The sequence below is a fragment of the Lucilia cuprina genome, chromosome 5, assembly GCF_022045245.1.
Source record: "Lucilia cuprina isolate Lc7/37 chromosome 5, ASM2204524v1, whole genome shotgun sequence".
Classification (NCBI taxonomy): domain Eukaryota; kingdom Metazoa; phylum Arthropoda; class Insecta; order Diptera; family Calliphoridae; genus Lucilia; species Lucilia cuprina.
Genome location: NC_060953.1, coordinates 25,045,982 through 25,072,686, shown reverse-complemented (window position 1 = coordinate 25,072,686; position 26,705 = coordinate 25,045,982). Strand labels below are relative to the sequence as shown.

Sequence of the window (26,705 nt, the reverse complement as noted above, 5' to 3'; positions counted from 1 at the left end):
TTATTAAATTTGGTTTCTTTTCATGGTTTACCTAAATTCGAATACTTATGAGAGACACTGTAAATTATTTTTGTTTTACCTTAATTTATGTCAGGGCTTCAAGCTCCCCAGATGAAAGTCCTCCCTTTTTCCTCCAAAATGTCAGATGAATATTGAAGTAATTTAAGCAAAGTTTGATGAATTAAGTTCTATATTTTCCTAGACAAACAATATTTTGTATTTTATTCATATGGGAGATGTCAAGCCCTTATTAAAAGTTCGATCGTTATAGTCAAACCCCCTTATTCATTTTTTATTTATAAAAGGTTTATAAAACAAAATTTTTATACAAAATCTAATTTATAAACCATTTATAAAATAAAAATATTATTTCTGAATAAGGAGGTAAATGTTCAGATAGATGTCAAAATTCTTCAAGTTAAATTTAAAGATTTTAGCTCTAATAGATTCTCAGACATACGAATTTTTTTATTTTATTTATATAGGGGCTCCAAGCCTCACGGATAGTCCGCCAACTTATTACCCAAAATGTTTACATAGATGTTAATGTTATTAAACGAATCTTTGTATTTAATTTATATAGAAGGTACCACGCCCCTAACGCTAGCATTTCCACATTTTATCCTAAATAATATATTGACTATAGGGCTATTCAATTAAAAAATTATAAGTTCAATATGTATTCTTCGCAAGAGCTAAATTACAGCTCTCTTGTGTTAAGCGAAGTCTTTATTGAAAAAGTTCTTAGATTATATAGTAATTAATTGTTTACACAGCATTATTCATAAAGTGGATAGTGTAACAATTGGACAGAACATTGAACGCAAGAAATACATACAAACAAAGCCACGATCAGTAAAATATTTAAAGTATTGACTTAATCGACTTTGTAATATGATATTATTTTTAATTGCTTTTTCAATATTCTGTCGGCATAAGCGATACATGTTTTATGCTACACCTCCCTTTTACGGAAGAATGTTCATACCCTTTTTAAATGTATGGACATTCTTTAACAAATTATTACTATAATCTTGATAATTAATTTTATTACAAATATGGGAATAAACATCTTATTTATTACTTAAACCCATGTGCACATGTTACTAAGGATAATGTTAATTATATTATTTGTTGAAAATCTTAAGTCTATTCTTATGAACTATTTGCCCTTTTTTATTTTTCTTATCTACTATAGTTACATTATTCCTTAAGTCTATGTTTTTAATTTCGTAAGGTCCTTTATATTGTGAATCTAATTTGTGACCTACTTCATTTTTAACTAAAACTAAATCTCCCACTTTTAATTTATAATCTAACAATGTTTTATCATAATTTAATTTCTGTTTTAACTTATACCTATCAATTATTTCTCGTGCTCTCTTATGTGCTATTTCTAACCTATATCTAACTTCCTTAGCATAATCTTCTACGTTATATAAAGGTGATATTGTATGAACCTTATCAAATTGTTGAAACCCATTAGGAGTCTTACCGAAAACTAACTCATAAGGACAATAGTCATGCACCGTAGATGGCGTGGTATTGAAACAGTAAGTGAAATACCTGAGCCATTCATCCCAATCGCTTTTGTCAACGGATATGTATGATCTTACATATTCGTTGAAGGTTCTATGACTTCTTTCTATAGTTCCTAGCGTCTGGTGATGATGAGCAGTCGATGTAATATTTTCTATCTTCAAAAGATTACATAATTCATTAAGCATCGAATTTTTGTATTCTGTACCCATGTCCGTAATGAACGTCTTCATTGGTCCATAAGTAAGAATAAAATGTTCAAATATGGCTTTCGCAACTGATTTTGCGCTTTTATCTTGAATAGGTACCGTTACTAGATATTTTGTCATGTCGCATATTATTGTGAGAGCATATGAATTTCCGTTATATGATTTTGGTAGTGGACCTATAGTGTCCACTATTACCGTATCAAATGGTTTAGCTGGTGTATTTGTCAAAGTCAATGGCATTTTTGTGTGGTTTGTAATTTTAGCAGACTGGCATTTTTGGCACACTTTAACATATTTCGTAATATCACGAGTCATGTTCTTCCAGAAATAGTATCTTTTTATTTTACTAAGAGTTCTTGAAACACCAGAATGTCCGCCCTCCGCTGGATTATCATGATATCGTTTCATTATCTCTGTTATTAACTTAGCATTTGTTACGTGGATCACCTCATTAAGTAGCGCTACTTTCAATACTTTTAATAATTTATTGCCCATTTCCTTAAATTCATTAATAGAGACAAATTCGAAAATTTTCTCACTAGGTGCCACTTTTAGTTTATTAATTTTTAGTTTACCGGCCACTTCTTCGAGCCTTGGGAAAAATTGTCCTAAGTCAAATTTCCCATTGATAAACAATTCATTTATTTTCATACATGCAAGTTTTCGTTTTACCACGTTTAATATAAAATGTATGTGGGTCAATTTTTAGCTTGCAAAATTTTCTGACGTCAGAATTCATAATTGGGTTAAATACATTGTTTATTTTCTAAATGTTTTTTGTTTAATGTAACTGGAGATTTTTCAAGTGACTCTTGTCATTGATCGTGTTTTTATTTTGTATACATTGTTATTTTTATTGTTCATTTCTTTCAAATCGTCTATGGTTATACGCGATAATGCGTCAGCAACATAATTGTCTTTTCCCCTAAGATATTCAACTGTAAAAACATCTAAATCAAGTCTCATTCTTGTTAATTTTGAACTTGGATTTTTCATAGAAAACAAATAAGATAATGGTCTGTGGTCAGTGCGGATTAAGAAATGTTTTCCATATATGTACGGTCTAAAATGCATAATAGCCCAGTGTATGGCTGTTAACTCCTGTTCTATAGTTGATTTATTGCTTTCGCCCTTTGTAAATACTTTTGAAGCATATGCGACTGGAAGATGCATTCCATTGTGTTCTTGTGTTAGAACGGCACCATAAGCTTGTTTGCTTGCATCAGTTGTTATACAAAATTATTTTGAAAAATCTAGATACTGAAGCAATGTTGGAATCATTAATGCCTTTTTTAGATGTTTAAAAGCCAAATCACAAGCCTCAGTCCATTTGAATTCAACATTTTTCTTCGACAACCGTGTCAAATGTCTTGAATAATCGGAAAAATTTTTGATGAATCTTCTATAATAGTTGCAAAAGGCTACAAATCGTCTTGCCTCGTCAGCGTTTTTTGGTGTTGGATAGTTTTCAACTGCGCTATATTTGCTATCGTCTGGGAGTATTCCTTTATCCGTACATTTATGTCCCAGATATGTTACCTCTTTCCTGAAGAACGTACATTTCTCAGGGTGCAACTTGAGATTATATTTCCTACATAACTCAAACACATTTGTTAAATTCGAAAGCATGTGCTTTTCGGAACAACCTAGTACTACTAAATCGTCCATATACAAGAAAGCTTGGTCGGGCCTTAGACCGCTGAAAGCAATTGTCATCATTCTTTGGAATGAATTTGGGGCTATCTTTAAACCATAAGGTAATCTAGTACATCTTTATGATCCATTACTAGTTGAGAAAGACGTAAGATCTCTAGAATCCCTTTCTAGACCTATTTGATGAAAACCTGACATCAAATCCAAACAGGAAAAATATTTTGCTCTGCCAAGTTGATCCAAGATATCATCAATTCTTGGTAATGGGTATTTATCCGCTACGAGTTTTTTATTAATTTGCCTATAATCGAGCACTAGTCCCCATCTCTTTTTATCGGAATTAGGAAGAGATTTCTTTGGAACCAATAGTATTTGACTATTATATTCAGAGTAAGATGGTTCAATAATTTTATCATCTATAAGTTTTTTAACTTGTCTATCTATCTCTTCTTTGTGTACATGTGGTATACGATAATTTTTTATATATATCGGAGTTGTGTCTTTTACTCTCACCTTTTGTTTATAAAAATTGTTTATTGTTATAGTTTCCGTTTCTAATCCAAAAATATCACTATAATCAGAACAAAGATTAGTTAATGTTTTTTAAATTGTTTCTTTAAAATTTTCATTATTTCTGATCTTCTTTGGCCATTGTTTATGTTATTATTTGTGACTATATCATAATCAGTAAAATTTTCTGTTTTTATATTAGATTGCTTTAATACTACAGGGCAATTATTGGTATTTAAAATCCTAATAAAAGCTTTGTCAGTTTTAACCAATGTGTTAGCTAAAAATACACCTTCTTGGGGCTCCTGATTTGGAACCAATATTTCTTGTTCAGCATGAGTGAATTTCACTTGACGAACGACCTCTGCTCTGGCTGACAAAGTAATATCGCTGTGAGCAGATATAATTGGTACTTCTATCTGCTGTGGAATGTTTTCAGGCCTTAAAATAAAAGAATCATGATCTTGGCTAAATTCAAGAATGCAGTTATATTTTTTAATGAAATCCTGCAAAAACTGCGTGTATCTTAGATCAAAAAATATCGTACCAAGGGATCTAATTTTGACTTCACCTATTCCACTTAATGTTGTTATATGTTTATTATTTAATTTTTTAAAGGCATACTGGAGTTTTAACAAGGATATGTCTGCACCTGTGTCTACTAGCAATGTTATTAATTCTTTAGTTTGATTAATCTGTAGTTTTATGAAAATGCTTAAGTTGAGGTTAAGATTGTACACCTTTTTATTTACTGTTCTGATCCTAGGGGAGCGTTCTGGTTTTCCGAATCGCTGTCAGATAGATTGGCTACCCTCACATAATTTCCGCGGTTGTTCCTCGCTGCAATCTATTTCTGTTTCTGTTGTTATAATTGTTATTATTATTTCTAAATCCATTTCTGTTCGGATTTCTAAAGCCGTGGTTGTCTAAAAAATTATTGTTACATCTATTGTAATTTCTTTTCCTATCATAATTATTCTGTCTTTGTCCATAATACAGTACGGCGTTTTGTTTTCCTGTAGCCTCGGTGCAACTGTTTACAAACTTACTAACAACCTCGTTCATACTGTTAAATTGACCTGCTTCCATGATAAGTTTTACTTTATCAATTGTGCAGTTTTTAGTAAGTGCCTTTACGGCAACCTGCGTTGAATATTTGCTTGCCAATTCGCAAGACCAGCCATCCGATATATACGCGTTTTCTAATGATTTTGTAAGATTTTCTATCTCTGTACAATATGCTGTTTTATTATTTTGTCTTATGTTCATTATTTTTGCTAATAATACTTCCACCGATTCTCCCTTAACAGTACCATTCAATTTGCCAACAATTTCTGCTATAGTCGCTTCATTCTTAATTAAATTTATAGCAGTTCCTTTTAGTTTAGTTTTTATAAGAGACACTGCTGTGGATTCGTGGCTTCCCTTTATTGAGTCGACCAAAGCCAATGAATCAAGAAAAGATCGTAAGTTTTCAGATTTTCCATCAAAATCTGTAATTAGCCTTGAGGCTGAATTCAAAAATTCCACTACTGTTTGCGACATTGCTTTAACTGTTCCTGATTCTTGCTGTGAAAAACTAGGTTTTATAATTATCTCTTCATGCAAATTTTCTGGTAAGTCAATTTTTATATCCTTTCTAATGGCAACTTTAAAAACTCTTTCTTTTAAATCCAGAAAAAATCCCTCTGCTGCTGTTTGATGTGCTTTAGTTAGTCTGTTATAATTTACGTTAAGTATTACTCTTATATCCTCAAAACAACGTAGCAAAGTTTGTATATGTTGGTGAATTGTTTCTTCGTTAGTTGGTCTATCAATATTCAAACATTTGTAAGACCGGTCAAACTTATCTCTAATTATTCTAACCCTTTTTACTATATCCGACCACTCCATTTATACTCTATCCAAATTGTTAGCTCGGCTTGTATATTTCTTCTTTAATATTTTATTATGCAAGGCGTAAAGACGCAACAATGTATTTAAACCTATTAAAACAGTTGTTATTACTAAACAACATTCAATTAATTCAAGACTTGTATTTCCCTGTACTATCTCTACTTCATTGACCACATTGGCCGAAGGATTTTCTATTTTGGATTGGTGTTTTCCCATTACAAAGGACCTTAAAAAATTTTAATTGAGCTTGAAAACTTAAATATTCTATATATTATTTTGATTATTCATTATTCTTAGAATTATTTATATTTAAAAGAAATAAAAATTATTTATAATAAAAATATTTGTCAAATGGCGGTTAACGCCTACTGACCTAAATGTGCAACTGAATGCACAATTATATTTTTTTTTATTTTTATTTTTATTATAATTTCAATTTTTATTAGATTTCACGTTGCATAGTCCAACAGATTTCAGCTTTTCCACAACAAACAACTTTATAGCTCAATTGTGCCAAGGTATTTAGCATAACAAGATGAGAGGCTGATACCATAACACGATTCACCACTGGTTTAACACTGTTTTCGAAACGTTTCGATAGCGCCTGTATTTCGGTGTCATTCAAACTAAAAACAGAACAAGAACGATCATGTAAAGAACCTTTAACAGTTATATAAGCATAAGTGCCTTCGTTATTTACAATGGGTACAGGAATAGTAACTTCATTAGCTGTAGTAGCTGGGGCTGTATTTGTTACCATTTGCAGATGCAAGTTGTTGTATATTTGGAGGATTAACACTGGGATTTGCGGTTTTTTTATTCCTTTTGGGTGCTTATTATTTTTTTTAGCACTCCAAAAAGGCTGGCAGGATCGCCATATAGAGATTAAAAGATGATAAGTTCAATATGTACTCTTCGCAAGAGCTAAATTACAGCTCTCTTGTGTTAAGCGAAGTCTTTATTGAAAAAGTTCTTAGATTATATAGTAATTAATTGCTTACACAGCATTATTCATAAAGTGGATAGTGTAACAATTAGACAGAACATTGAACGCAAGAAATACATACAAACAAAGCCACGATCACACAGTGGGACAGAATGGAAATTTTTTGGAAATAAATCTGGCATTTCTAAACGGCTGATCCGATCGGGATAAAATTTGGCGTGAGCGTAGCCAAGGAGTATTCGAGTTTAAGTTTTGAAGATGAACCCCGCAGATGCCCCAGGGACGGAGCTGTGGCGGCCTACGACATGTAAAATTTTTAAACTCGTGCCATTTTTTGTTTTTCACCCAAATACAAATATTTTCTGAAAGCGCTCGACGAGATCTTGAAAAAAACATGCTTGAACATACTACTTATCTCTTATAATATCCGAGTTATAGGCATTTAAAAATTTAGTGATACAAAATTTACCATACCTTGGTCCGCCTTTTTTTGAATACCTGGCGTAATTTTCAGATCAATATCATTTAAAGATCCAAAAATATACGTTTTTTAATTTAAAAATAAAAAAATTTTAGATTTTTGCCGTTTTTTTGCCCAAAATGTGTCTTAACTCTTTTATTAATAAAATAAAATTTTCTTTAAGAACATATAACATTTTTATAGTTTTCTAAAAGGTATCTTTACGCAGAACGCTTTGGCGTAAAAAACTTGTCCTATTTTTTGAAAATGATGCCACTGCGTCCTTCCGAATATGACCTATTTTTTATCAAAACTTCAACTTTGGGCGACATGTTCTAAAATCCCAAAGCTGGGATCAGAAAACTGAAAGCAGTTTTGGAAACCTCAATATGTTTTCTTTTTACTCCAAAAGTATTTTCCCAGCCCTGAAAGAAATGTGGACCCTATGGGCAAAAATGTAAAAAATCCCATTTTTGGGATTTTCATTCCTATTTTTGGGAATTGCGGGATGCCCTTTGACCTTTTTATTTTTTACAGATCCATAAATATACTATTTTTTACCTCAATTTTTTCGACAGATCATTTCGTTCTGTTTCGTTTATGATCATGTAGGTAAAAATATACAGGTAATGATAATTTCGATTCATTCACTAATAAATCAAAATTTTAATAGGGTCGCAGATAGCTACAACAATTTAGTCCATATTTATCCCTTAATATCTTTTTTTAGTTAGATATGGAAATTCTCGACCCTTTACAAAAAATTTCAAGCCAATATCTCAATTACATTCAAAAATATGTTCATTTAAACCTGTGTCCTTTAATTTCATCTTTTTCATATTTTAGTATTAAGTATGACAGACAGAACATACATTTGGTGTTGAATAAAATATTTGGACAATTTTTAAAAATTATTTAGTTAATTATTTTATTAAAGACTATAACATTGTATATACAATAAAAAAAATATAATTTTATTATGAGCCACGCACAACAACACCTAAATCACCCCACAAACCACCTTTCCCGCCCACCGAAATATAAAACACAATTTAATACAATATCATCAGTTAGTATAATAGCTTTTTTTATTTGAACTGTTTATCTTAAACATAATACAATTAATTCTTACAACCTACTTATATAGTTAATTCCTAACACTACTTATTTTCTATAAAATAATCTGTCATATCGGTATACATATCCAGAAGGTAATATAAGTCCTTTAAATCTTCCTCGTTTTGAGATGATAGAGTTTCATAACAAATCCATCTTTTTCGCATAGTTGAAAGAACAGGATCAGAAGATAGAAGTAAACTATTAAAAATATCTTCATTCTGTGATTGCCTGGAGCATTTTCTTGAGCTGAAAAGTTGAACATGCTTAAAATCTCGATTCCTCGCTTCCTGGGCTTCTTCTGTTAACTCTCCAAGTGGAAGAATATTCGATTCAATTATTATTTGACCATGACACAATACTTTGGATACAGAGATACAAGTAATTTAGAAATTTCAGATGTATATTCCCCAAATCGATTTCCATTAATTTTATGTTTACTATTCAGTGCCATTAAAATAGTGTTAACTCTTCGAAGCAACTCCTTGTCGATTCCAGTTATTTTTGAAGTAATTTCAAAATCACGAAAAAACCTTCTCGCCGTATTACCGTCATTTGTACTACCGCAACTTGGAAGTGGTTTGTCGATGTTTAATCCCATCTGAACTTTAAATTCTTCTTGGATTCTGCTTTTTTCCGCAGCTCTCAGTTCTTTCAATTCTTCATTATTTTTTGTTGATTTAGTATTCTCTGGCACACTTCTATATTTGAGGTCGTATGCTATGTGTAAAAAGTAATCCAAAAATCGTATTCTGGCATGAAGTGGTGAAATTCCGAAAGACAGGACTTCTTCATTAATACTTCTGCTTTTGTTTATATTTGAGAATTGCGACTTTTTCTCATTACATATTGAGCATCTCCAGAAGGAAGAAGTTTCTGTTATGGCATTGCTGACCTTTCCATCAATCATTGTTAAGCTTAGCTGATATGATACGTTAATAGAGAATTCCTTTATTTTTATGCAAATGGGCTCCAGTGCATTTATTTCATCTTTTAAATATTCCACTAAATCTTTTGTTGTTTTCTTTGACTCCTTTATATATTCAAATCCAATGGGTCTACAAAAATTTTTTGAACCCGGAGTTGTATTGATCCATATATCTTCAAATGAATTTCCGATGCTTGACGATGATGGATTAAGGGAATATGAACGAATTCGTAATGGCACTAATGATGACATAAATACACTTTTGTAGTCTGCTAATGTCCGACTTCCACAAGCTTGTTTGTATTCTGGAAGTGCTGATAAACCGTCACATCCCCACTTACACATTAAGACAACATCACAGTTATGAATTTTCCTTAGTTGGTCTTCTGAAAAGTCTGACACAATTCTTGATGCTGTGTTTTCGAGCAAAGATGATATATCAATACAAGCTTCCACATCATTAACAGCAATAGGTGATGGTAGGATAGTTTTTTTTTTTCCTGGATCGCCTTGTATGATGGTAATATATTGTGTCCTTTTTCATGCAGAGCTTTCCTTAATATTTGGTACTTATTTCGACTGAGACCCAGTTCCAACATAAGCGCTATTGCTTCCTCTTCAGTAAAATTTGATTGTGATGTTGGAGTTGGTATACTTTCCACAATTCGCTTAAGTCGTTTTGGTGATGCATTAGGAAGAATAGTTGCAATATGTACGGCATCCATAGGTTGGTTTTCCTTTCGTTAAATGTATCAGCAATCCATGGAGGGAACTAACACCAACAGTACACAAAGTATTGTGTCATGGTCAAAAAATAATTGAATCGAATATTCTTCCACTTGGAGAGTTAACAGAAGAAGCCCAGGAAGCGAGGAATTGAGATTTTAGGCATGTTCAACTTTCCAGCTTAAGAAAATGCTCCAGGCAATCACAGAATAAAGATATTTTTAATAGTTTACTTCTATCTTCTGATCCTGTTCTTTCAACTATGCGAAAAAGATGGATTTGTTATGAAACTCTATTATCTCAAAACGAGGAAGATTAAAAGGACTTATATTACCTTATGGATATGTATACCGTTAAGACAGATTACTTTATAGAAAATAAGTAGTGTTAGGAATTAAATATATAAGTAGGTTGTAAGAATTAATTGTATTATGTTTAAGATAAACAGTTCAAATAAAAAAAGCTATTATACTAACTGATGAAATTGTATTAAATTGTGTTTTATATTTCGGTGGGCGGGAAAGGTGGTTTGTGTGGGGTGATTTAGGTGTTGTTGTGCGTGGCTCATAATAAAATTATATTTTTTTATTGTATATACAATGTTATAGTCTTTAATAAAATAATTAACTAAATAACTTTTAAATATTGTCCAAATATTTTATTCAACACCAAATGTATGTTCTGTCATACTTAATACTAAAATATGAAAAAGATGAAATTAAAGGACACAGGTTTAAATGAACATATTTTTGAATGTAATTGAGATATTGGCTTGAAATTTTTTGTAAAGGGCCGAGAATTTCCATATCTAACTTAAAAAAGATATTAAGCGATAAATATGGACTAAATTGTTGTAGCTATCTGCGACCCTATTAAAATTTTGATATAAAGCATAGTTTTAGAAATTTAACAAATATGTAATATATGACATATATGACATATCTTTATTTATGAACAAAACTCAATGAAATCTTCAACGCTTGTTAAATTTGTCATTTCAAATAAGAAAATGCAAAAAAAAAATTTAAAAAGGTCAAAGGGCATCCCGCAGTTCCCAAAAATATGAATGAAAATACCAAAAATGGGATTTTTTACATTTTTGCCCATAGGGTCCACATTTCTTTCAGGGCTGGGAAAATACTTTTGGAGTAAAAAGAAAACGTATTGAGGTTTCCAAAACTTTCAGTTTTCTGATCCCAGCTTTGGGATTTTAGAACATGTCGCCCAAAGTTGAAGTTTTGATAAAAAATAGGTAATATTCGGAAGGACGCAGTGGCAACATTTTCAAAAAATAGGACAAGTTTTTTACGCCAAAGCGTTCTGCGTAAAGATACCTTTTAGAAAACTATAAAATTGTTATATGTTCTTAAAGAAAATTTTATTTTATTAATAAAAGAGTTAAGACACATTTTGGGCAAAAAAACGGCAAAAATCTAAAATTTTTTGAATTTTTAAATTTTAAAACGTATATTTTTGGATCTGTAAATGATATTGATCTGAAAGTTTTTGTATATTATTGGAAATTTTGAAAAAATTGAGTCCATTTGGTCCAAAATTACGCCCGGTATTCAAAAAAAGGCGGACCAAGGTATGGTAAATTTTGTATCACTAAATTTTTAAATGCCTATAACTCGGATATTATAAGAGATAAGTAGTATGTCCAAGCATGTTTTTTCAAGATCTCGTCGATTTCAGAAAATATAAAAATTTTTGTATTTGGGTGAAAAACAAAAAATGGCACGAGTTTAAAAATTTTACATGTCGTAGGTACCCTACTTTGAGCCGCCACAGCTCCGTCCCTGGGGCATCTGCGGGGTTCAAAACTTAAGCTCGAATACTCCTTGGCTACGCTCACGCCAAATTTTATCCCGATCGGATCAGCCGATTAGAAATGCCAGATTTATTTCCAAAAAATTTCCATTCTGCCCCACTGTGCAGCATTACCATACTTTCAAAATATTTTCATACATTTTATAAACAAAACCATGTAAATAGGCAACGAAAAATAAAAACAAAAGACAATAAATAGAAATATGTTCTGTTTCATCATTTATAATTGTTATCGTTATGTCTAAGTACTATATTTTAAAATAAAATCAAACTCGTTTATCTTAAATTAAAGCTTTAAGAATAAAACAAAAAAAAAATACAATTTCAACTTTGCTGCAGAACACACAAGATATCCTGTAATAACTGTCAGCATGATTATAATCTAATGATAGATAATTTTATGTAGATTTTTCTATAATGTACTACCAACACAAACCAATTAACATTTCGGATTAAATTCAAATTTGTTATTTAAAATTGTTATCGTTATATCTAAGTACTATATTTTAAAATAAAATCAAACTCGTTTATCTTAAATTAAAGCTTTAAGAATAAAACAAAAAAAGTACAATTTTCAACTTCGCTGCAGAACATACAAGATATCCTGTAATAACTGTCAGCATGATTATAATGATAGATACGTTTATGTAGATTACCATGCTGTTAAATAACTCTACAAATATTGGTCCAATCTTGAGAAAATAATTAAAAAAAATATCAAAAATGTCTTAAATAACGTTTTTTACAAAATCCACAATATCCCGAAAACTAGAGCTAACCGGGTGGAAATACATAAGAATCAGCTCTTTTTATTTAAAAGGCATTTTCAGTACTGCCTAGTGTTATTAAAATATGACGAGTGGAACAAAATAATTTAGAAACATCTTGTTAAGATGTTGAAAGACGACGCTTTTTTCTGTATTTTTCGTATCGAAAGATGTTGTCATCTTTACAAATTGATGAGAAATGAATCTAAGTGTAAAATGCATATAACTTTTATTAATATTAGCGGAATAGAAATTGTATGGAAAATGTACGTTATAAAACTAAAATAAGCGAATAATATCGTTATGAATACGGGACATGGGTTTAACACAAAGAAAGGTTAACTTCAATATATACTTAAAAGTGATAGAGAAGTTAATGTAATAACAATACATAACAATAAGGATAAAATAAAAATTACTCCATTATCAACTTCCTTGCAAAACAACCTAGTTATACTGCAACAACTTTCGCCATATTTAGAAAAATAGATAGATTTTCACGTTGTAAAAAATGTCAAGTTTTAAAATTGTAATGCCGGGATTTTTCTGGATTTCGAAAATACATAAATTTTATTATTTTAAGGTCAATTTCAGAGGTTTTTTCTGTAAACTTTGGTCGAAATTTGCAGCTCAAATCTAATGAGTCTTCTAACTCGTGTTTTCAATTAAAAACACAGAATGTGTATATTAGGGGTATAAGTTTTATACAATTTTTTGAAAATTCCATTCCGCATAGAGTATAAAAAAGTATTTCGAGCGTAAAAAAAAGTTTCCGCAGCAAATGTTCTAAATTTGGTTATAACCCTAGCGTATACTGAAAATTCTAAATTTTTTACAAAATAATTAAAGATAAAGTCGGAATTAAATTAAATTTGGTGGAATATCACTCTAAATATGTGGATAGAGAAACATTGCATTATGGGTCATAGAGCGACTTTGAGATACAATGTGTATCAGTGTATAAGCAAATATCAACTGCTTATGAATAAAGTCAAATTTATCATAAATTTGTTAATATCATAACCGACGTATAGAGAGACAGATGAAAAAATCACCACAACACACCAAATTATTTAGAGTATATGTTGTTTTTGTAAATTATGCTCTTGTTTTTGCAAGTTGTTTTTTTTTGCAATTTCTTCAACAAAGCTACATCAGCCTGATTTGTTGAATGCTGTCAAGCAACTAAAAAAAATATTTGCATTTTTGATGCTCTTGTTTAGAAGTTCGTCTGCGATCGTGTTTTATACATGTAATTTGCCGAAAATCTTCGTTGTCAGAACAATACTAGCGTCTGATCTATATTAACATTGGAAATTATTATTTTAAAAATAATGCTCTAAGGCCCGAAAACAACTAGTGATACTAAAAAATATCCTTCAACGAAAATGTAGGAAATTCAATTTTATATAGAAATTTAGTAACATTAAAATGCGCCTGACGCATATTAAGAAATACTAGAGTACATAAAGGGAACTCCGCCTCCCTAATCGAAATTAAAAATTCAGATTATAAAAATATATATGCATACGTATACAGATAAAAATTTTAATATTTTTTAAGATTATATGTGGCATCACTGAATTTCTGTGTTGTTTACGTTTTTGTTTTGTTTGTATTAGTAACAACTTTAATTGCTTATATCTCCAAAAATTCTAAACCGATTTTACTAATAAATATGTATATTGAGCACATCTTTAAAATGATATAGGTTTGGCCGGATCGGATTTATACTGTAAGAGTGAAAGAGGTCACAAAAAATCGCTTTGCTTATTAATTATATAGATATTCGACAAAAGCTAATTTTTGGAACTTCAACTCCTTATTAATTATGCTTAGGAGAAGCTATGTGCCAATTTCCATTTAGCTATCTATTTTTTAATTGTTTTTTTTTAACAACTTGTTAGTAATTCAGATTTCTAAAAAAGGGCATTACTAAACTTTGTTTATAAACAAAATCCTGAAATTTTTGCAAATTATCGTTCGCGTACTATTTAGAATTTTATTTGATTGCGATCAACTTAAAAATTACTCGCTATTATAACGTTACTAGATATTTTTACTAGAAAGTACGCAAACACAATAATTATCAGTAAAATGTACTAGGATGCTTACCTGTGAATTCGGTGTTTTGTTTTAAATCCTCCAGTACTTCTGGTTTTAACTTGCTGTTTTGCTTTCCCATTTTCTGCACACATGCCGAGTAAAATCTTAAATAATAAAAAATAAAAATATTTATATATTAGAATTATGCAAAATTTGTTCTTATACCTTCGTGAGAAGAGTATATATAATTTTGTCATTTATTTCAAATTTTTATATTATATTTTATAATGCCGATAACTTGTTTTTCGTTATTATATATATACTAGGATGTCAGTGCAGCACTATGATTTTTACGGAATACCTCTCAAACGATTCGTATTAATGTATTAAATATGGGAAAAATTAAACACAAATTGTTTAAAAAGCCCCCAGTTCCCTATCAGCGATTGAAACAAGTATGAATGTATAGTCGGGCGTAGCCGACCATATGATACCCTACACCAGTCAGTATGTATGTTAAAAATGGGGATTATTTAAAAAAATTAAGCATTTGGTTTGTTTTTTAACCTTATTTCGGAATATTTTTACTTTTTTTTGGCAAAAAAAATGTTGGTAGGGGGAGTTAAGTCTTCTTCAATATTATTTATGTAGAACTTAAAAGTGTTATTAGTGTTTGTAAGTGAATTTTGACCTTTAAGTCATTTTCTGAAGGGGAGTTTGTATGGGGGATAAGGTCAAATGAAGCCCGATCATTACAAAAATCGGTAGTGTCATTTGAAGTTCTATAAAACAAAGTTTTGTCGACTTTTGTTAACATAATATATCGTTGAAATTAATTATAACCCACTAAAGTGGTGTAGGGTATAAATATCGATCTCAGTACAATATGCTCAAAAAATTCTTGAATTTTTTCGAAATGGGTCTCAAAAATTCCGTAATTTTAAGCTTATTGCATGAAAAATAAATAAAACTTTTTTAGAATATTCCTGGTCCGCAAAACTGCTTTTTAGAATTTTTGGACTTTTTTCAAATTTAATTCTAAAATGAACCAAACGAAATGCCAAACTATTTTTTTTTTAATTTTTCTGTATAAACTAGAAATTTTGACCCCTATTTCGATTAAAAGCGAAAATAATATACCTATCCAACCCACTACCAATTATTATTAAAATATTATTGTTAGTTAGACAACAAAATTTCCAATAATATACAAAAAATTTCAGATCAATATCATTTACAGATTCAAAAATATAGGTTTTTTAATTTAAAAATTCAAAAAATTTTAGATTTTTGCCGTTTTTTGCCCAAAATGTGTCTTAACTCTTTTATTAATAAAATAAAATTTTCTTTAAAAACATATAACAATTTTATAGTTTTCTAAAAGGTATCTTTACGCAGAACGCTTTGGCGTAATGTTTTTATTCTTTCTGGCCCTTTTGAAGATACACTCCATAAAACGGAACACAACTCTTCGTACTTTAATGTAATCTTCATTGTAGATTTATTAAATATGGTACTTAAAATCTGAGAAGTTTACTTATATACCAATTCTTGTCAATTCCGATACAGGTATTACAAAGTAAAAAATTACGAACTGTCTACCTATTAACATTTAAGACTATATTACTATAACCTGTAATTCAGTCATTGATATTTCTTATTAGTGAAAGAATCGAAATTATCATTACCTGTATATTTTTAACTACATGATCATAAATGAAACAGAACTAAATGATCTGTCGAAAAAATTTAAGTAAAAAATAGTGATAAATTTCTGAAAATTTAAGCATAATAGGACCTTTCAATTATAAGGATAAGCAAACAAATAGAAAATAGGTAAATATAAGATTTAAACATGTTCTGTCATATTTAATACTAAAATATGAAAAAGATGAAATTAAAGGATACAGGTTTAAATGAACATATTTTTGAATGTAATTGAGATATTGGCTTGAAATTTTTTGTAAAGGGTCGAGAATTTCCATATCTAACTAAAAAAAGATATTAAGGGATAAATATGGACTAAATTGTTGTAGCTATCTGCGACCCTATTAAAATTTTGATATAAATCATAGTTTTAGAAATTTAACAAATATGTAATATATGACAAAATCTTTATTTATGAACAAAACTCAATGAAATCTTCAACGCTTGTTAAATTTGTCATTTCAAATAAGAAAATGCAAAAAAAAATGAAAAGGTCAAAGGGCATCCCGCAATTCCCAAAAATAGGAATGAAAATCCCAAAAATGGGATTTTTTACATTTTTGCCCATAGGGTCCACATTTCTTTCAGGGCTGGGAAAATACTTTTGGAGTAAATAGAAAACATATTGAGGTTTCCAAAACTGCTTTCAGTTTTCTGATCCCAGCTTTGGGATTTTAGAACATGTCGCCCAAAGTTGAAGTTTTGATAAAAAATAGGTCATATTCGGAAGGACGCAGTGGCAACATTTTCAAAAAATAGGACAAGTTTTTTACGCCAAAGCGTTCTGCGTAAAGATACCTTTTAGAAAACTATAAAATTGTTATATGTTCTTAAAGAAAATTTTATTTTATTACTAAAAGAGTTAAGACACATTTTGGGCAAAAAAACGGCAAAAATCTAAAATTTTTTGAATTTTTAAATTAAAAAACGTATATTTTTGGATCTTTAAATGATATTGATCTGAAATTTTTTGTATATTATTGGAAATTTGTTGTCTAACTAACAAGAAAAAATTGAGTCTATTTGGTCCAAAATTACGCCCGGTATTCAAAAATAGGCGGACCAAGGTATGGTAAATTTTGTATCAATAAATTTTTAAATGCCTATAACTCGGATATTATAAGAGATAAGTAGCATGTGTGGCAAGAAGGGTCTTCGTCGACATACTCTTTATGGGAAGCCACGCCCAAAACTGCTAGCTTCGCTGCAAGCCTTTCTAGGATGCCATGGGTTGTAAGCACCTTCGCACTTCTAACCTGTCCTTGTTTGGCCAATTTCGTTTAAAGAACATAAAATTTTTTGTTTCTCGAACCACTTAGACCTGCACGTTAACGAAGGCAAATATTCTGCCAACCATTTTTTCCAAAAAATATTTGCATATTGTTGTGAAATTAGCCAATTTTGTTTTATGACCACACCACTGTCATCACAAGTGGACATAGGTTTGAAGCCACTAGAGCTACCCCCCACAAAGTGATTGGGAGTACAGCCTCTTCATTTTCATCAATAACTGGAACATAGGCAAGCATAATCATCCATAAGAGCTTCTCGTAGTTCTCGTTACGCTCCATAAAATTAGTACCATTGTCGCTAAAAAATTCCTGGGGAATTCCTCTTCGCGCATAAAATTTCGAAAGGCTAAAATGCACGAATTTGTGGTAAGTGCAATTTCTATGTTAACAGATCTAACTGTTAAAGATGTTAATAAACAACCATACCTCTTCTCTTTATGTAGGTTTATTGTAACCATTAAAGGTTTAAAGAAATCCATGTCTGTGTAGGTAAAAAGTGCGTTGCACGATGCGAGTCGAGCACGAGGTAGCTTCGCCATTTGCGGCACAAGTGTTAGAAGTGTTACCACCTTATATTCCTTGCACCATTGACAATTCCGAATCACAGATTTAAATATAGCACGTCATTTTGAAATTGAATATTTTTACCGAATTTCATTAATTACCGTTCCGTGGTTCATATGATAAATTTTGAATGATAATGAAGAATAATTAGGATAGTTATATAACTTGATTTAGGCAATATGATGGGACGCTTTTGTTCTTCAGGAACGTTTGCATCATCGATTCTACCATCTACTCTTACAACACCCACTTCATCCAAGAAGAGTGATTTTGTGTAAAGTTAACTTGATTTTGAAAATTTTGTTTTAGATTTGATAAAAGAAATTTCAGCATCATATTTTTCAATCTGAGATTGTTGAACTTAAAAAAATTCCGCCTTTAACAAGTCAACACGATTAAACTCGCCTTTTAGTTTATTATACCCTACACCACTTTAGTGAGGAGTTTATATTGGGTTTGTGCTGATGTTTGTAACGCACAATAATATTGGTCCTATACCCACCTTAAAGAATACCAATCGGCTCAGAATCATTTCTTGAGTCGATTTAGCTATGTCCGTCCGTCCATGTAAACCTTGTAATCAACCTACAGGTTGATAATTGAATGAAATTTGGTACATGATTTTCTATTGTCCGAACGAACCCTATTGAAAATAGTTAAGATCGGTCCATTATTTCACCTAGCCCCCATACAACTGTACCCCCGAATACGGCTTGTAAACATTGTAACCTTCTATTATACCGTAGACGAAGTCTATTGAAAATGATTAACATCGGTCCAATATTTCACCTAGCCCCCATACAACTGAACCCCCGAATAGAGCTTGTAAACCTTGTAATCAAACTACAGGTCGCAATTTTGGAGATAATTCAATGAAATTTGGAACATGATATTTTATGGTACTGTAGACCTAGCCTATTGAAAATAACATCGGTCCATTATTTCACCTAGGCCCCATAGAACTGAACCTGCCAAATAGACATTGAAGTTCATAATTATGTTTAATATACTCGTATCTCGACAAAAAGCTGCAAAACCAAGTTCTATACTAGTCTTGATGACCCTGATGATCTTTATAATTATAGGGCCTCATTTTACCCTAGCCCCTCTAAAAAGCCCCCATCAAAATTTTACTTCAATATCCATAGTTTTATTAAACAGTAAATGGCATTAGTATATTTGAGGCAAGGTACAATTCAACTTAAATGCTTTATTATGAAAACTAAATCACATTTTATTCGTATAGAGGTGTAGGGTATTATATAGTCTGTCATAAGTTAGTCTTGGAACTGAAGTCATTTTCATTGGGTCAACTCTGGTTTTAGAACCAATTAAAGAGCGAAATATAGTATTAATTTTTATAAGACGAAAGTAACATACAGCGGCATATCAAACAAAAGTATGGAGTTGTACATCAATCCACGTTTAATCATCAGCTCATCTAAGATTTCCTCAACCCAATCTATTTTCGATCGCCATACTTCTTGTAACGGAATTCTAACATACATAATGATGTTACCATAAATCGACATGACCAGACGTAACATCTCCCGTTTTGTTGGTATTTTTCGTCAGGAAAGTATTTCGTTGTCTATAAGCCATGGTGCAATTTTAAAGGTTATATCTTCTACATGGGAGCATCTTCTTGGTACCCCCAAAACACGCTAAGAACTTTTTTCTATTTGCTTGTCTTCATTTAAATTCAAACATTTTTTATTAGATGAACTGCAGTCAGAAATTGCATTAATAACATCTTTACTATATGAAATCCAATTGCTTATAATAAATCCACCTTGTCGATGAACAAATTGTATTTCAGATACTAAATTTTCAGCCTCTTGTGGAGTATCAAGCGATTCCGAAAAGTCGTCTTTAATAGATTTTACGGACTTTGATAATTTGTCTTCCATTTTGGGCGGCATTTAAATTTTTAATATATTGCGAAATACTAGGAGTACATCCATTACGTAAACATCAGGCTCTTAATTATGGTTACAATCGCGCCACAAAAATCGTTGGACTTCTCTGTCTTCAGGTCTTTGGTGGAAAATTTCCTCAATGTCCCCGCATACAGCAATAGATTTCAAACGGAATGAAAATAAAATAGTTGGTGAAGATTCCAACATATCAGGTCCCTTTATTAAGACTGATTTCAAGAAGACTCCGTTAGATTTTTCTGAAGTATCCCAAACTGAAAACTGCAAAAATTGGTAGATACCACACTTTACAACCACTACGTTCATCTTCTTCACGATTTATTATTAAAATAGTATCAAATTTTATATGGCGAGTAGGGCCAATTATAGACCGATCTTTAAAATAATCAAAAATAAAAAGGGCAATTAATATGCATCGAAACTATCGGATATACAAAAACAACAAGTACGAAATTATAGTCGGGCGAGGCCGACCATATAACAACCCACACCACTTATGAGAGCAAAATGTGATTTTGTTTTCATAATAAAGTATAATGGTTGATTTATATCTCGACTCGTAATATATACAAAAATTTTGTGCATATTTCGAAATATTACACTGTGCAACAAGAACATATTTCCCGAATGAGACCAACGGGAAATTAATGTAGACCATCAGTGGACTATAATCCCCAAAGTTTTGAAAAAGTTAGCTCGAGTTTTTGATGTGTTATATGTATATAATCCAATGAAATATAAATTACTCAATTACTTAAGGTCTCAGATATTTAAATATATTATTTGTTGGGGTGAGGAATCCGTAATGATTTTCACTGGATTTTGAATAAAGAGACACTGGTTTAAATCTTAACGCAAGTTTAGTAATTCAATGTTTCTTATATTTAAATTCCTATAAAAATACATATTAATTCATGAGGAAATTTATAAGCATAATTTTAACTTCAAATTAATAACTCACTTTTTGGTATGGAAACCACTAGAGTTAATTTAATTAATAATTTTAAAATAATCTTCCGCACTACGCTAGCCAACTAAGTACAATAAAATATACTGAAATAAAATGGAGTTATAACTGGCGTGGGAACCATTTACTCCGAAAATATAAAAAATGTCATTTACAATTGTAAAAATACGTGGTTTACACAATCAAAAATAATATTTTTAGCAGTTTTTGCCAGTGGCGGCATACTCTTTATGGGAAGCCACGCCCAAAACTGCTAGCTTCGGTGCAAGCCTTTCTAGGATGCCATGGGTTGTAAGCACCTTCGCACTTCTAACCTGTCCATGTTTTGCCAATTTCGTTTAAAGAACTTTTACTTGTAGCTATACATTTCGAGGGAGAGAGGAGTCAACAATTATTACTAAGTCCCTCTGACATAAAGTTTTTGTTTCTCGCACCACTTAGACCTGCATGTTAACGAAGGCAAATATTCTGCCAACCATTTTTTCCAAAAAAAATATTCGCCAATTTTGTTTTAAGACCACACCACTGTCATCACAAGTGGACATAGGTTTGAAGCCGCTAGAGCTACCCCCCACAAAATGATTGAGAGTACAGCCTCTTCATTTTAATCAATAACTGGAACATAGGCAAGCATAATCATCCATAAGAGCTTCTCGTAGTTCTCGTTACGCTCCATAAAATTAGTACCATTGTCGCTAAAAAATTCCTGGGGAAATCCTCTTCGCGCATAAAATTTCGAATGGCTAAAATACACGAATTTGTGGTAAGTGCAATTTCTATGTTAACAGATCTAACTGTTAAAGATGTAAATAAACAACCATACCTCTTCTCTTTATGTAGGTTTATTGTAACCATATTTAAGGTTTAAAGAAATCCATGTCTGTGTAGGTAAAAGGTGCGTTGCACGATGCGAGTCGAGCACGAGGTAGCTTTGCCATTTGCGGCACAAGTGTTAGAAGTGTTACCACCTTATATTCCTTGCACCATTGACAATTCCGAATCACAGATTTAAATATAGCACGTCATTTTGAAATTGAATATTTTTGCCGAATTTCATTAATTACCGTTCCGTGGTTCATATGATAAATTTTGAATGGTAATGAAGAATAATTAGGATAGTTATATAACTTGATTTAGGCAATATGATGGGACGCTTCTGTTCTTCAGGAACGTTTGCATCATCGATTCTACCATCTACTCTTACAACACCAACTTCATCCAAGAAGGGTGATTTTGTGAAGTTAACTTGATTTTGAAAATTTTGTTTTAGATTTGATAAAAGAAATTTCAGCATCAAAAAATTTTTTCAATCTGAGATTGTTGAACTTAAAAATTTTCCGCCTTTAACAAATCATCACGATTTAACTCGCCTTTTAGTTTATTATACCCTACACCACTTTAGTGAGGAGGGTATATTGGGTTTGTGCTGATGTTAGTAACGCACAATTATAGTCGGGCGAGGCCGACCATATAACAACCCACACCACTTATGAGAGCAAAATGTGATTTTGTTTTCATAATAAAGTATAATGGTTGATTTATATCTCGACTCGTAATATATACAAAAATTTTGTGTATATTTCGAAATATTACACTGTGCAACAAGAACATTTTTCCTGAATGATACCAACGGGAAATTAAAGTAGACCATCAGTGGACTATAATCCCCAAAGTTTTGAAAAAGTTAGCTCGAGTTTTTAATGTGTTATATGTATATAATCCAATGAAATATAAAGTACTCAATTACTTAAGGTCTCAGATATTTAAATATATTATTTGTTAGGGTGAGGAATCCGTAATGATTTTCACTGGATTTTGAATAAAGAGACACTGGTTTAAGTCTTAACGCAAGTTTAGTAATTCAATGTTTCTTATATTGAAATTACTATAAAAATACATATTAATTCATGAGGAAATTTATAAGCATAATTTTAACTTCAAATTAATAACTCACTTTCTGGTATGGAAACCACTAGAGTTAATTTAATTAATAATTTTAAAATAATTTTCCGCACTACGCTAGCCAACTAAGTACAATAAAATATAGTGAAATAAAATGGAGTTATAACTGGCGTGGGAACCATTTACTCCGAAAATATAAAAAATGACATTTACAATTGTAAAAATACGTGGTTTACACAATCAAAAATAATATTTTTAGCAGTTTTTGCCAGTGGCGGCATTAATTACCGTTCCGTGGTTCATATGATAAATTTTGAATGATAATGAGGAATAATTAGGATAGTTATATAACTTGATTTAGGCAATATGTTCTTCAGGAACGTTTGCATCATCGATTCTACCATCTACTCTTACAACACCCACTTCATCCAAGAAGGGTGATTTTGTGTAAAGTTAACTTGATTTTGAAAATTTTGTTTTAGATTTGATAATATAGGGGGTAGGATCAACTATGGACCGATCCACATAAAATTTGGTAGAGAGATATTGCCTAGTATAAAACTTATTTCTGGGAAATTTGGTAAAGAGATTTAGGCTAGTATAAAACTTACTTCTGTTAAATTTCATCGCTTTAGTCGTATTTTTAAGCCAGTAATCAGCGTTTTAGCAATTTTATGGAGGGTCTTTATATGAGGGGTAGGGTCAATTATGGACCGATCCACATAAAATTTCATAAAGATTTTTTGGCTGGTAAGATACTTCCTTATATCAAATTTCATCGCTATATTCGTTTTTTTAAGCCAGTAATGAGCGTTAAAGTCATTTTTTGAAGGGGACCTTATATGGGGGGTAGGGTCAATTATGTACCGATCCACATAAAATTTCATAGATAGGTTTTGGCTAATAAGAAACTTACTTATGTCAAATTTGGCCCCGTACACTGTTATTGGCATTATTTTAAATAATATTTGCATCACTTCTGTATTAAAAACATCACTGATATTTAAAATATTTGTATTGCTTATATTTTCAACGGCTGCATTGTTGTTGTCTTTATAATTGGATTTGTTTGTCTCTTCATGAGAATTACGATGCAAAGAAGAATGATGATAATATTGATAACCATCCACACCGCATTGAACTTTTTTCTTTCAATCGCCGTTATGTTTACACAAACAAATTGTACATAATTTATGTCTTCTCACAACATTCCATTCCATTTATCTCCACGATTAAGAGAATGAAATTTTTGACAACTTTGCAGTTGTTGTTGTTACACACAAAACATTTTCGATCTTCATTTTGGGTATGTAGGCTTTTTTACTACTGTTATTAACATAGTTTGTTTTTTGTCTTTTGTTGTTGGGAAGATTTTCTATCAATTCCTGAAGAAGTGAAGTGCCATTGTTGCAATTAATTGCAAATGTAGTAAATGAAGGTAAGTTATTTTCATCGACAGGAGGTGTTGATTTTATCCATACAAAAGTTTCAAAATGGACATTACTCAATTAACATTTGATGGATGTAACAGCATTTGTTGTACCTTTTGTAAGGCATCTTCACATAGGAACTTTTGCAATTTGATGAGATTTTCGGCCTCGGTAAATATGTAGATTTTGGTGGACCATTCGAACGTGGATGATAAAAGTGGCCATTCTTCTGGTTGGCCAGAGAAAGCTGGTAGTTCTTTAGACAAGGAATGACGAGCTTAAAGCTGCCGTTCAAGCGTCAAGCACGGAATAATGTTTAAATCAGCAAAAAACAATAATATGGAGAATTTGAGCCACAATTATTTGGAGAGGTTGTATTTAGCTGATTTAAATTGGCTGCTAGGGGCAGGCATATTTTGATACGTGTTAAATAATACCTAGTTCACACGAGCGGTTAAATTACTTAATTCGACCTCTGAATGACGATAGCCAATTAACCCGTTTTCACGACACGTTTATAATCCAGTTTGACATTTATTTGTTTATTTTTTTCTTCTGTTAACATGCTTTATTTTTTGTGTTTATTTATTTTTTTTTTGTTTGGTGCAAGTTTTAAATTTGTAATTTGGCAATGGATAAAAAGGATAGGTAAAAATATAAAATTGTCTCCTCCTCAATCTTTATTGTAGCGAATAACCTTGGGGAAATTATAATTATTTTATAATTTTCTTTTTTTCCTCCATTTAAGTTTTAAATACTTCCGCAAATAAATTTAACTTTAATCAGATTTTTTATTTATTACTTTTAATTTATTTATTTAATACAAAAATGTTTTGTTTGTTTTCTTTTGACATTTTTGTTTTGAAAGCTGATTTTGATAAATACTCGATAAAAATTACGTGTAATTTGCAGCTGAAATTTTGTATGGCGAATCATGTCATTCAGTATGTAATTGGGGCTTGAGTGATGAATGAGAGCGAGAATTACGAATACCGTGAACGGGGTGTAAGTTAACATTAGTAGTACTTGGTGTATTATAGGCGGCAGGCTGTGTATATGTGATTGACTATGAGACTGCAGTCGTTGTTGAAAGCCACTGGTGGTGGCAAGACCTGAAGTAAATCTTGATACTACACTATAGCAGCAATTGTACTAATCGGTAGATTAAAAGAAGAAATATTATGTTGCGGCATAGAATTAATTCCACTTGGATTGTTTACGAAACATGTATTTTTATGTATGGTGGCACACTTAAATAAACATTTTCATTGGGCAGCTGAGGTGCTTGTAGGGTTGTTTCATTTATATTTTCAGATGCTGCCTTGGGGTCAGACGGAACTTGCGTTGCAGAATCTAGTGGATTTGGTAGTTTTTGTAATCACTTTCAAACGGACAAAGACTTATTGCTTGAAGTATTGCTTTGACGTTCACATTCATGCTGGTTGATAATTTTAAATTTTTTGGAAATAAATTCCATGGAAACAGCTCGCTCTTCTTCTAAACGTTGAAGAAGTGGACTATTTTGTTGACCTTCTAATTCCATTTGTACTTACTGTGAGATTGGCAATGTAAGGTGGTTAGGTGATCCTTAGGCTTCGTACGTTGACGTTGTAGGAAACGTTTAGAATTCAAAAATAATTTTAAAATGGTGGGTTGAGGAATCCGCCTCGCTAATGATTTCCCCTGGATTTTGAAGACACTGGTTTAAATCTTAACGCAAATTTATTAATCCAATTTTTCTTATATTAAAATTCCTATAAATATACGCATTAATTCATGAGGAAATTTATAAGCATAATTTTAACTTCAAATTAATAACTCACTTTTTGGTAAGGAAACCACTAGAGTTAATTCAATTAATAATTTTAAAATAATCTTCCGCACTGGAGACTTATCACTACGCTAGCCAACTAAGTACAAATAAAGTAAAAACAAGTAAGAGTGCTATATTCGGCTGTGCCGAATCTTATATACCCTTCACCATAGTGTATTTTAAACATAATTGATCTTACAGTCTAGTTAATAAAAACATTAAAAAAATTTGAGTCGATTTAAGCCGAATGTTTCGGCGGCGGCTCAAGCAACTAAATATAGTTCGGCGGCGGCTAAGCTCCGACTAGAAGCCGGTCGACTTCGACCTCAGATTCATTGCTGGTAAACATTGACGAGACATAGATTTTGTTTTTGTTTATCGTAAAAAAAATTGTTTTAAAAAGCACTTGGAAAAAATTTGTGTTAGTTTTAAATTTCAAACTTACATTATTCGCATAAAAATTATTG

At 31.2% G+C, this 26,705-nt stretch overlaps 1 protein-coding gene across 10 annotated transcripts in view; it reads right to left on the bottom strand.

Moving 5' to 3' along the window:
* Positions 1–6,220: 6,220 nt before the first annotated feature.
* The window catches only part of LOC111684889, a 254,020-nt gene continuing 233,535 nt past the window's right edge, over positions 6,221–26,705 (bottom strand). For 6 of the 10 annotated variants that reach the window (XM_046951133.1, XM_046951134.1, XM_046951132.1 and 3 more), the window contains 2 exons: positions 14,696–14,790; positions 6,221–6,433 (listed from right to left, as the gene is read on the bottom strand). In XM_046951133.1, the coding sequence (XP_046807089.1) occupies positions 6,250–6,433; positions 14,696–14,778 (267 nt within the window). In that variant the 5' untranslated portion in view covers positions 14,779–14,790 and the 3' untranslated portion in view covers positions 6,221–6,249. Of the gene's footprint in view, positions 6,434–14,695; positions 14,791–23,930; positions 25,923–25,978; positions 26,229–26,248; positions 26,322–26,705 lie in introns of those variants that run through there. The other 4 variants (XM_046951137.1, XM_046951135.1, XM_046951138.1 and 1 more) reach the window with 4 other exon arrangements.